The sequence below is a fragment of the Rhea pennata genome, chromosome Z (genome assembly GCF_028389875.1).
Source record: "Rhea pennata isolate bPtePen1 chromosome Z, bPtePen1.pri, whole genome shotgun sequence".
NCBI lineage: Eukaryota > Metazoa > Chordata > Aves > Rheiformes > Rheidae > Rhea > Rhea pennata.
Window position 1 is genome coordinate 59,707,527 of NC_084702.1, and position 12,277 is coordinate 59,719,803.

Below are 12,277 nucleotides of genomic sequence, written 5' to 3' on the forward strand. Positions count from 1 at the left end.
TGTGAAGAAACAAAAAATCCTTAAGTTGCAGATTTCAAAACAGAACATATCTACCTCACTACTTCTTATTTTGTGAGGACTAAGTGGTCTCTCTTCCTTGTCAACTTCTACTTCAGCCAGTCGCAACATGTTATAGATTGTATCTCCTGTAACCTGATAGAGAAAATATTGTAAGCATGTAAGATTTTTAAAAGGCAATAGGTAAAGGAAACAACTTTTTTAAAAATTCAACAGTAGATTTGAAAACGTTAGCGTAGTATTTTTGAGAGCGTGAGAACGGAAAGAGTAAGAGTGTCAAATTCTTAATGGGAGCTGTGAAAGAGGAAAATAAAAGCACTGGCATGTAGAAATAAGTTGATTTAATTCTTTCAAATAAACCATCATAGTGGCAAATCCACCTTGTGGTTTTCATTTTCCTGATTCTTCTTGAATGATTGTAATTTACAAATGGAATTCTATTAAAATGTTACTATTATTGAAATGATATATAAGACACAGTCATAAAATTTTCATTAAAGGAAGCACAGCAGTAAATATAATTTAGAAGAAAACCAACAGCAATGAAGATACTTACAGAAACTACTAATAGAAACATTCTTATCAGATATGGGAAATAAAGAGAACAGAGACAGACTAAAATGTAGTGAAATAAATTTCAAATGTATACAGCAGAAAAACAATGGTAAAATAGCCTTTGAATAAAGAGATACATATAATTGCTTCTGCCAAACTCAAATTGGGGTTCTAGCCTATGTAGCAGACCTTTCCAAAGATTGTATGCTTGTTGTTAAGTTCATCTGCACGACCCAACGTAAAGAAAAACTGACTGCCATTATCATGGGGTCCAGCATTTGCCATAGCAACAAGTCCTCTTCGATTAAATCGCAATCGTGAGTGGAACTCATCCTGCCAAAGAAGAAAGACAAAGGAATATGATTTAAATACGTAAATATGTAAAATTTAAATACACATTTAAATTTAAATACATAACTGTAGTTTTTCCACTTCTTTAGCCAACTATATTTATATCAGTATACACACATACACAAAATAAGCTGGTAATTTTTTTTCCTGACGGTAATAAAGCTAAGAATTTCTAACATAATGCCAAGATTATATCTAATAGCTGCTATTCTCAATAGATTTTATTAAAAAAACACTAAGCAAACACTGAAGGAAAAATACTATTTCAATAATATAAACAAACATATGATTTAAGGAAAACTGTAATCTGTCTTTATATTTATAAAGATTGTTTTTCCAAGCATTGTCTAATTATTGATGTTATTCAGTATTTTTGTTAGAATTAACTCTCCTCCTACTATTAAATAGATGCTTCTCAAAACAAGTAACTGCATCACATACATCTCTTGTAAATCCATCATTCTTGTTAGCTGCTACATTTAGGGACAAATCTTAATTCAGGTAAAATAACTGTAAGTTCAGTAACAGACTGCAATAATTCAATATTGAACAAGTATCATGATCCTAAAAAAGTTCTTCCTAGGTAAGACAGAATAGGACTACTTTCAAGAGAACGTGAATTGATGAGTAATATATTAATAGCATGGTAGTATCACATTTTTAAACACTGCAATACTGAAGTATTTTAAGCAGTAGTGCTACTACAGCATTGAAAATATTTGTTTTGCGCTCTGCTTAGGTAACCATCCCCTCCACAAACCTCAAGATGTATTACAAGCATGAGTCTACTCTAGCAGTAGGAGAAATGGAAGGCCCAGAGGTGGCTTCATTCACTAACTGAATGTCTTCCCCACCACGTCTGAAACAAAGCAATCAAGTAGAACAGAACACAGGGTGTGTATGCATGGGTGGCTTTGCTTGTGATCTGAAGCTCCTGGTCAAGAAATGAGCTGTGCCAGTATCAACAATTCAAATGAATGCATACACAACATTCAGGAATCCTTGCTAACTGAGATATAAATATACATAAATAACATGTATTTCTCAGTTTGACACATATAAACACCTACTCTTAATTCTTTCCCTCCCTTCTTTTTTGTGCAGTTCATGCTAATAAGGTTACATATTTATAACATCACAAGAGCTAGATTTAAGAACTCTGAATACAAAAATGCACATTCAGAAATACTGAAGCAACATGTCAAAGCAATTAGTGTACGCAACTAGTGTCACATTTCTAACGTGAGTTTTGCTTTTTTGCAACCTAACTTACTAGGAAGGCCAGCTGATAGGGAACAACCAAAAACTAACACACAAGATAAAGATATCTACCTTGAAAGGAGCTCCATAGATTGAATCTCCACCTGACCCAGTACCTGTGGGATCACCACCTTGCACTATAAAACCAGGCACAACTCTGTGAAATATTGTGTTATTGTAATACTCTAAAGAAAAAAAGAGAAAAGAAAAAAAGGATATTAAATACACTTAAATGGTCTCAAATTTATGCTTCAATAAGTATAGGCAGAGCTATCCAGTGACTGGAAACTGAGAAAACAAGTACTGTAACTGGGTTCTACTCCTTCCATCGTGTTCCCTCCTCTTCCACTATCTTGCTTGGTGTGACTGTATCTCACCTATAAATTATGATGGATGACATTTATGACAAAGTTGTGGTGTGTCATACATTTCTGCTGCTAATGGCACTGTACATCATTGATAAGATGATAGTGATGAGTTTCTTTCTTTCCAGTATTATCACTAGAATGACAGTCTCACTATTTACCGATTTAAAAGGAGAGCTAAATCTACCACACTTTGTCCCAGCTAACATTTCATGTGTATAGTTATCCTACCCATAGACTAAATGGTTAATATGTTCATTGACCAACATGGAACACAGATGTCACCACTTTCACCTGCATTGTATCCAAGCTGATGATTTTCACAGAATTAAATATATGGGATATTTTCCTCCATAGGTTACTTTTCTCTGTTCACTATACATCAGATAAGATCAAAGGAAAACAAAAGGAACCAAAATTTAACTCTATATATTTTTGCCATATATTTCTTGCATGTATTTCCATTTTTTGTGGGTATTTTTGTTTGTTTTTTTTTTAATCTACAACATGCTGCAAAACAAAGCAAGATCTACAAATGTTACAGCACAGCTAGGTATCTTCATAGATGGGTCATACCCTAGGGAACTTACAAGGGAAATACTCAAATTTATCACAAAAAAAAAGTGTGTGTGATTCTACACAGCAGTCAGACAAATTCAGAAAGGATATGCTTTAACCTTGAGGGTAACTGTTAAGACTTGCCAATGGCTGAGCTGCCTTACTTTTGCAAAAAAATCTCAACATCAAGATTAGATTTAAGAAATTAACTAAACAAGAAACAGACGTGATTTTTGCTAGAGGCACAAATCCCAGACTGCTATTTTTCATAAACAGAGGAAGGCTAAAAGAACTCTTAGCCACTCCATAAATGCATAAATGGGATAATAGCAGCCACCAGAAAACACAAAACGGCAAAAAGTCCTTCATATATTCTTGGTATGGTTTCCCAATAGAGAACTTCTCATTCTGGCTTCCACTATTTCAATGATAAGCACTGCAGACTTTCAGTCAATACAAAACTACAGCAAAAGAAACATTAAAAGCGCTCATGAATAAATGAAAAAGTAATAAGGATGATAATAAAAAGAGTAGCTTTTCAGACAATGTCCAAGTTTTGCACCATTTCCATTCCATACATTCATTAAAGAAGTTATATTTCATAGTGACTTGCCAAAGTAAGCTTTTCTAAATCTTTGATGTACAGCTTTTCAGTAAATACTATGTCTACTAGATTTGAGAAGAACATCTAAAATTTTTATATTTTTTTCATTCATGTTCTTTTTACAAGACCTTGAGGAATATTCTCTTTCTGGATACTATTTATTATTTTCATAGAATCACAGAAGGAGTAAGGTTGGAAGGGACCTCTGGAGATCATCTAGTCCAACCTCCCTGCTCAGCACGGTCACCTAGAGCATGTTAGACAGGGTCGCATCCAGGCGGGCCTTGAAGATCTCTAGAGAAGGAGACTCCAGAACCTCTCTGGGCAACCTGTGCCAGTGCTCCATCACTCTCACAATGAAGAAATTCCCCCTCACGTTCAGGCGGAACTGTCTGTGCTTCAATTTCTGCCCATTGCCTCTTGTCCTGTCACATGGGACAACTGAAAAGAGTTCGTCCCTGTCCACTTGACACCCTCCCTTCAGGTACTTGTATACTGATAAGATCCAACCCTCTGATCATCTTTGTAGCCCTACACTGGACTCTCTCCAGTAGCTCCATGTCTCTCTTGGACTGGGGAGCCCAGAACTAGATGCAGTACTCGAGATGAAGCCTCACCAGGGCTGAGGAGAGGGGCAGGATCACCTCCCTCCACCTGCTGGCAACACTCTTCCCAATGCACCCCAGGAGACCATCGGCCTTCTTGGCCACAAGGGCACATTGCTGGCTCATGGTCAACCTGCCATCTACGAGCACTCCCAGGTCCTTCTCTGCAGAGCTGCTCTCCAGAGGGTCAGCTGCAGCTTGTACTGGTGCCTAGGGTTATTTTTCCCTAGGTGCAGGACTTAGCACTTGCCCTTGTTGAACCTCATGAGGTTCCTCTCTGCCCAACTCTCCAGCCTGTCCAGGTCTCTCTGAATGGCAGCACAATGCTCAGGCGTATCAGCCACTCCTCCCAGCTTGGTAATATCAGCAAAAATTGCTGAGGGTGTACTCTGTCCCTTCATCTAGGTCATTGATGAAGAAGTTGAATGGGATGGGACCCAGTACTGACCCCTGGGGGACTCCATTAGCCACAGGCCTCCAACTAGACTCCATGTCACTGATGACAACCCTCTGAGCTCTGCCTTTCAGCCAGTTCTCAATCCACTTTGCTGTCCATTTGTCTAACCTACACTTCCTGCGCTTATGTAGGAGGATGTTATGGGAGACAGCATCAAAAGCCTTGCTGATGTCAAGGTAGACAACGTCCACTGCTCTGCCCTCATCTACCCAGCCAGTCATTCCATCACAGAAGGCTATCAGATTGGTTAAGCAGGATTTCCCCTTGGTGAATCCTTGCTGGATACTCCTGATCACCTTCTTTTCCTCCACATGTCTGGAGATGACATCCAGAATGAGCTGTTCCATCACCTTTCCAGGGATGGAGGTGAGGCTGACCAGCCTACAGTTGCCTGGGTCCTCCTGCATACAAATGACATCACTTAACATAGTAAGGTGAAAGCATAAATATGACCTCTATTTTACAAAAAAGGCACAAAGATATTAATATTGCACATGAAATAATTCTAGCAACTCCTATCCCAATTCAGTCACTACCTTCCATACAAAGCTGGATGAAATTTCGACATGCTTTTGGTGCTTCCTTTGACCACAATTCTATATCGATGTCTCCCGCTGTCGTCCTCAGCAAAACCTATAAAAACATAGATAAACACGTTATCAGTTTTCCCGCAACTTAATCGCCCACCAAAGCACACCACTACCGAGTTTTAAGGAGTACAGGCAGGTTGGTAACCGCGGCCGATCGGCACACGCACACGGAGCGGCGCCAGGGCGGCCGCCGCCGCCGCGCCGCGCGGGCAGCCCTCACCTTGCCGTTGGTGGGAGGCTCCTGGATGTAGATGTTGCTCATGGTCGGGAGAGGGGCGTCGCGCGAGCTCGCCGCCCGCCCCGGCGCCTCGCCGCCGAAACTGCGCTACCGCCGCGGGCCTGCCGCCATCTTGGGCGCTCCTACCCAGCCCGCGGAGGTGGGGAGGCGGCCGCCCAAGGCGGCGGCGAGGAGAAGGGGATAAGTCCGCGGTCAGAGCCACCACGCGGGCCGAGGAGCACCCGCTCGGCCCCAGGGGCACCCGCAAGCTCCTCCCGGAAAGTCACGTCCCGCGCCTTCACTCCTGCGCGGCGCGCGGGGGGCGCCGTCCTCCCTGCGAGTGGCACGGTCCTGGCGTGCGCCGCGCAAAGCCTTCCGGCGGGGAGCGCCGGCGAGGCGGGCGGAGCGGAGCGGGGTCGGGGCCGCGGGGGGCTCCATGGCGCTGCCGGGTGAGGGCCGCGGGGCCGGGCGCGGAGAGGCTGGCCGCAGGGCGGAGAGCGGGGAAGGGGGCAGCTCCGCCTTGGTAGAAAATTCCGCGGCGGCGGCGTGTGGCTGCGTGCCGCAGTGTGCGGGGAGGGGAGGGGAGGGGAGGCGGGTGGCAGCGTACCGCTGGGAGCGGTGTTGCTCTGCGCCCTTCTGTTCCGCGTCTTTCCGCTCGCCTCGGTGCGTTTGCAGGTGGCTTTTGCGTGAGAGGCGGTTTGCGGCGCATCTCCTCGCAGCGTGGGGGCTGCGCGGGGAGAGGCGCTGCCGTGGCTTAGGAAGCTGCTTTTCTGATACGGTCCTAGCTCTAAGAGCGGGAGGGAGGGAGGGGGAGGGAGCCCTTGGGGCTTCGGGTAGCGGAAATTTATTTTTGACTTCCTTTGTGAATAGGCTTAGCTGACTAAAATTGGCCCGTTCTTCGTTGGTTTCTCCTGAGCCCCGTTTTACTGTGTCTGTCTAAGTAAACTGTGAGCTCGCATCCGTATAGAAGGTGTCATGTTTTCCCCAAATTTGCACTGTTCTGGTCCTCTTCCTGCAAAAGCTCTGTGGTCGTTTCCCTTATTCTCTTCGCTTTATTCTCTGTCTCCTTTCTCGCACTCATTAATTCTTCATATATTGATTGATTGTTGCCCGAGGTCGAGATGGCTTTGTTTAGACAGATATTTCTTTTTGTCTTTTTTTGAGGAACGATTATTTATCTCTCTTTTAATTGCCTTCTTAGACAGTTCTTGCAATTAAAATATACATCACCTCAGCATTCCCAGTCATTGTCTGTCAACATGCACACACTCCAAGAATTTTTAAGTATGTTTGTGGTGCACAGTTATGGATTATTTGATTATTTCATGACTATTAACATGTCCATGCTAAAACTAAACAAATGCCTAAGTTTTCAGAGAACTGGAATAATAATTAGTTAGCAGGTCAGAAAAAAAAATCAACTGAGGATTTGAGAGTTCTATTTTGTAACACCTAATTGATGAAACTTTCTCTTTCAGGTGGAAATAAGGATAACATCAGAGCAGGATGCAAGAAATGTGGCTACCGTAAGTCTGTAGTAAGCAACGTGAAGATGCATGTGATGCAGTGTTTCTTTCAGTTTATGATGTCTGAACTGCCTTTTGGAGGAAAGAAAACAAGTTTCTCCCTTCGTTGCCCAGAGATGTCTCAGTTTAAGTTACCCTATTTGTTTTTCTTTTTTTCCTACTCATTCTCTGGTCCCCCACACTTACTACTCCTTTCAAAAACCCTTGAGTTTCTCAGGGAAAACAATATGCTACTGTATTCATATATGCTTTATTTGCATACAGTTAAAGACTATGCTTTAAATTCAAAGTTTCTTGATATCTAGTTTAGTACTTACTGAGATGAATAGAACATTGTGCTTCTGAGCTGTTGTAGGAGTCTCTCTGTAAAACTTAAGCAGACATTTCTGCTCAAGTTATGTCTAATGCATGTTTTGAAATTAAAAATAGTTTAAAATTTGTATGATCTTCTATGCTAAAAAATATACTTCATGCAGTCTGGATTTCAAGAAACTTTTTCTTACTTGCAAGTTCTCTAATCAATATTTATCTCGTGCTTTGCATTTTGCTGTCATCATAAAAGCATATCTGTGGCTATTCTCCTGCTGAACAGGGATTTGTCCTAGTGTAGAAGTTAATTTTGTAATCTCTAAAGCATATTTTTGAACAATGAGGGAAAAAAACCTGCTGTTTTGTAGTAAATTGTGTTGCGCTTGTAATACAGGGATTTAAGTTATGTATTTATGAGCATTTTGTGGGGTGAAGGAAAAATAAAAGGTTGCTTGCTTCTTTCACTGTAGACTTTCAGTGTTCCAGAGCACTGGCACAGGTTGCCCAGAGAGGTTATGGAGTCTCCTTCTCTGGAGATCTTCAAGGCCTGCCTGGATGCGACCCTGTCTAACATGCTCTAGGTGACTGTGCTGAGCAGGGAGGTTGGACTAGATGATCTCCAGAGGTCCCTTCTAACCTTACTGATTCTATGATTCTGTGATTTTGCCTCCAACAAAATTTTTCAATGAGTTGCTTATGTGTAATGGTTCTTCCAAAAAAAAAAATGGATATCTGTATAGATTTAGTGACTGATTTGTAGGTGAAATATCAGCACCTTTCTGGGGAGGAAACTTGTAGTCAAGTCACTCAACCCGTATTTATGTTCCTAAAAGCTCTGTCTTCAAGATGTAGGTTTTTTGATATGAAGTTGCTGAGTTTGTTTCAGTTGCTACGTGAATTTCTGTATTTTTAGCATAGTCTCTCCCAAACCATATCTTCAATTTGTTTTATTTTTCTCTAATTTTCAGTAGGTATATACAGCTGTGAGGTTTCTGGTTGTGATTATTGAGACAAAACTTAGAACTAAAAACACAAATCAGGTAGTAGTTTGGTCAGTATTATATATCAGTTATTAAAGATAAGTTATCTTATAAGGGACTAAAATTCTTGTGTTATTACTCTTTCTATCTCCCTCTAGCAAGATACACTTGCTCTAGTTTTTTAACTATTACACTCCTTGCTTTTAAATGCTTCTTCAGGAAAGGATCTGAGACAATTTAAAAAAATAGAAAGCAAAGGTTGGATGAAATCTTTAAATTTACAGAAATATGAAGGGAGGTCATAAAGCACCATTAAATGGTGTTTGCACAGCCTCTCAAAGTTCTTCAATACTTTTCCAAAGTAAGTTTTCTTAATCCCCATTCATGGATCACAGTGTCATCTTTTCACTTACCAAACCGAGTAATACTAAAATGCATTTTTTCCTTAGCTTCTGATATTATTTGGTAACTTTTAACTTTTCTTTTGAATATTTGTTTTGTTCAGCTGGTCACCTGACATTTGAATGCCGAAACTTCCTCCGAGTGGATCCCCAAAGAGATATTGTTTTAGATGTTAGCAGCACTAGCAGTGAAGACAGTGAGGAAGAAGAACTACAAAGATTGCAAGCCCTGCGTGAAAAAAAGAGTATGTCTCCTAGGGGTCTTTTTGTTTTGCTTTGTTTTCTTCTAAGAGTAAATCACCTAGCAGTCTTCTGAAATACTGGAATGATCGTTTTATCCTTTTGAAAATTACTATTAGTTGTTTTAATCAGTGCTTTAAAAGAAGGATTTTACTTCATATGCTCAGACTTCCGAGATTGATACACCTAAGTCTTTTTTTTTTTTAATTATTATAATTAATTTATTTTGTAGGAATTAATACTGTACCCATTTGGAATATCTCAAAAGACACTCTTAAATACAAAATATTGTAAGACTGGTAATAAGCAGCTGCTTAGAAGAAAATGATGTGGATGTTCTGAATTAATCCTTTGATTATTGCATATGGTTTAAACATCCTAAAGTTGATGGTAACTGTTAATGACAATTAAGAAAAGTGAGTTTCTCTCTACTCTCTAAGTAGTATTTTGCCTGAAAGAGCTAGTGAATTAAATCTGAACATTCATATTTGAAGATATACTGTTCCCTGTGTGGAAGGTTTGAACATCATGTGTGTGTCAGAGAGAGAACAGGTGGGTTAATTAGGTACCAGGTGCTTGAGTTCATTTGAATTTAGATTTTGAAAAAACTTTTCCCCTAAATACGAAGAGGAGGTTGCTCCACTGTAGCATGTTTTAAATGTACCAATCTAAAATGAATTTTCTTATTTTTCTCCCACGTGCTTGAAACTTCAAGTTTTGTTATGTCACTTTCATGTTTCAGACTTTACATTCAGTTCCTACCCAAGACGCTATTAAAGGAGGGGGGAGGGATAAATAGACCCCCGTATTTTGCTGTAACACTTCAGAAGAGAATATCAGAGTGCTAAATTGGATCTCCAACAGTTCTTTCCTGGCATGAGTCTCTTTGGAAAAACTTGTTCCCATTTATTACGTACTTTTGAATGTAGGGATGTAGGGTCTCTTTTGCCCTTAGACAAATTAAAGATGGGTATCTGCAGGTCTTCACTGGATTTTGTGATATTTTTGTCTATTATATTTTCTTTCTCAACATGTGGCTGCTATTAACTTTTAACAAGGATTTTAGGCTAATCTTATGCTGTTGCTGAAACCATTCATTTACTGCTCATCTTAATTCAGAACTGAAATATTTTGTAAATTGTAACTTTTTATCCACAGATTTAAATGAGGAAGAAGAAAAAAAGAAACAAAAAAGAAAAAGCAAAGAAAAACCAAAATTAAAGAGAGCAAGGAAGAGGTAATTCTTTCAACACACCTAATTGAATTTCAAAACAGAACTTTAGAAATATTCTATGTTGTTTTTTTTTTCTTCCAGAAAGCGTTGTTTCTTTTGATCCAGTATGTTTTGCCAAGTACATCTTTGGTTTGAAAAGCTTCCTGTTTTCCACGGAGAACTTGTCTGGTTTTTTTTGAATGGCAGTAATGTCACCAGGCTTTCTGCCATAGCTTTAGGACCATGAAACTTGGAAAATCTAGCAAGGCGTGGAAGTTCTGAAGGCCTGCAGTTCTGATATAGCAGTGCTCCCACTGATTGCTCCACACCTGAGGGATCCCAGGATGTGGTGGAAGAAGTAGAACAACCAGAACAAGTCTATGGTTGGCAGCCCCGAGATCCCCAGCTTAGTCATGTGGAGGGGCTAATATGGAGTTCACCAACTCTAAGATCTTCCTTCCTTTGAGTGACACACAACTCAGTAAGAAAGCATCTTTGCAGATTTAGTTAAAATGTGCTGAGTTTAAACATTCCTCTTGCTTTAGAAGCTAAACAAATTGTTACTCCAGTTTCAAAAGAAAATGTCATAATACACATACTCTGTATCTGAATTTGGGCCTGCTGATTGATTTTTAGATGAGACTATCCACTGACTGGCTGTTAGGACTGTTGATAAGATAATCTCTGCACTGAGAGCCAGGAAATGTGTAATCTGTTTGGATGCCACAATAACACATTCTTCCGAAACAAAATAAGCATAAAGAAACAGGATTTAATACTGGTCATACTGGCATTTTTCCCCTTCTTTATTTACATGCTGTAACTCCAACCTGTAATTATAAAGACACTACGGAGGAGTCAGAGTGCTTGCTATAGTCTTTACATGCAAGTAATAGTTAATCTTGTAAACAATACCATAAAACTGCATTCTTGGGTAAAATAAGCAGGACTTCCCTTTTATTGTCATCTTAATTCTTGTATGTATATAATCTCTCCCCTAATCGCTCTTTCTTAGAGACAAATGTTATCAGGTGTTAGATCATTCAGCTTGTCACCTGTTTCTCTTAACTTTTTTATATGAGAAATACATTAAGATTTGTCTGAAGGCATTACTTGTAATGTTTTTATTGTCATGCTTTCACTCTGTTTTCTTGAGGTGTGTACTCTTGAGTGTTTCTGTTAAGGTTGAAAACTTAGATGGTTATAAGCTTTCCGATAGATACTACTGTATGAAGTCCACACCAAATTAAACTTATGATATTATATAGGTACTAGTTCATTTTTCCTCCTCTGATTACTTGTCAATCTGTATTTTTTCCACTAGATCTTCCTCATCAAGTGCAGCCGAAGAGGATAAACCAAAATCAAAAAAACAAAAATCACAAAAAAAAGAAAGGAAAAGAGAAAAAAAGAATAAATCTAAGAAAGGAAAACATCACAAAAAGGAGAAAAAGAAGAGAAGAAAGGAAAAAAGTTCATCTTCTGATAGTTCAGACAGTTCTAGTAGTGACTGAGGTGCTGGCCTGTTTTTGCTTCCGCTTCCATTGAGACTAGGATGCTTTTCCTTTGAAATATAACCTATTTATGCTTTGCAATTCTGTTGTTTTAAAATGATACATATATATATTTTTGAAGAAATCTATTTGCAAATATCAGTGCTTCAGATTATTAAATGGATGATTTGGGAAAAGAATCTATTCTTCAAGTTTATTATTACCCAACCATGCAAGTTGGACTCGTTTGACTCATAGTTCAGTTTTATTACTTGTATTTTGAATCCTTTATCCTAAGATATGGCAAACTTCAGTTTGCAAGTAATTGTGTAGAAGGGTTCAGACTTAAATAGACTTTGCATTGGAACGGTTAAATCAAATTTGGAAATTTAAATAAGACTTTCTATTATTTTATTCTTTAAATAAATGTTTTATATAACACTGTCTACCTATGTATACTATGCAATAAGTGCAAATGAGGAATAGTCTTTCCCAATAGTCTGAGTCGGGAGAGGGGAAAGAACAGGAGATAAGG

The 12,277-nt window shown here is 39.3% G+C and overlaps 2 protein-coding genes across 2 annotated transcripts in view; one reads left to right on the top strand and one right to left on the bottom strand.

Moving 5' to 3' along the window:
- CWC27 (CWC27 spliceosome associated cyclophilin) overlaps positions 1–5,843 on the bottom strand; it is a 108,497-nt gene extending 102,654 nt beyond the window's left edge. Inside the window, exons 1-5 of the mRNA XM_062599272.1 lie at positions 5,584–5,843; positions 5,310–5,406; positions 2,257–2,369; positions 763–906; positions 55–153 (exon numbers count right to left, since the gene is read on the bottom strand). Of these exons, the coding sequence (XP_062455256.1) occupies positions 55–153; positions 763–906; positions 2,257–2,369; positions 5,310–5,406; positions 5,584–5,625 (495 nt within the window). The 5' untranslated portion in view covers positions 5,626–5,843. The remainder of the gene's footprint in view (positions 1–54; positions 154–762; positions 907–2,256; positions 2,370–5,309; positions 5,407–5,583) is intronic.
- A 120-nt stretch (positions 5,844–5,963) lies between these two features.
- SREK1IP1 (SREK1 interacting protein 1) lies at positions 5,964–11,942 on the top strand. The gene is made up of 5 exons (XM_062599274.1): positions 5,964–6,029; positions 7,059–7,106; positions 8,901–9,041; positions 10,195–10,273; positions 11,574–11,942. Exons 1-5 carry the CDS (start codon positions 6,017–6,019, stop codon positions 11,761–11,763), a joined length of 471 nt encoding a protein of 156 aa, XP_062455258.1. The 5' UTR covers positions 5,964–6,016; the 3' UTR covers positions 11,764–11,942.
- The last annotated feature ends 335 nt before the right edge of the window (positions 11,943–12,277 follow it).

Bases quoted from the DNA above. Each gene is read 5' to 3' on its own strand.
- SREK1IP1 (XM_062599274.1), top strand. The intron at 7,107-8,900 runs GTAAGTCTGTAG...TGTTTTGTTCAG, and splicing joins ATGCAAGAAATGTGGCTACC to CTGGTCACCTGACATTTGAA. The intron at 9,042-10,194 runs GTATGTCTCCTA...TTTTATCCACAG, and splicing joins AGCCCTGCGTGAAAAAAAGA to ATTTAAATGAGGAAGAAGAA.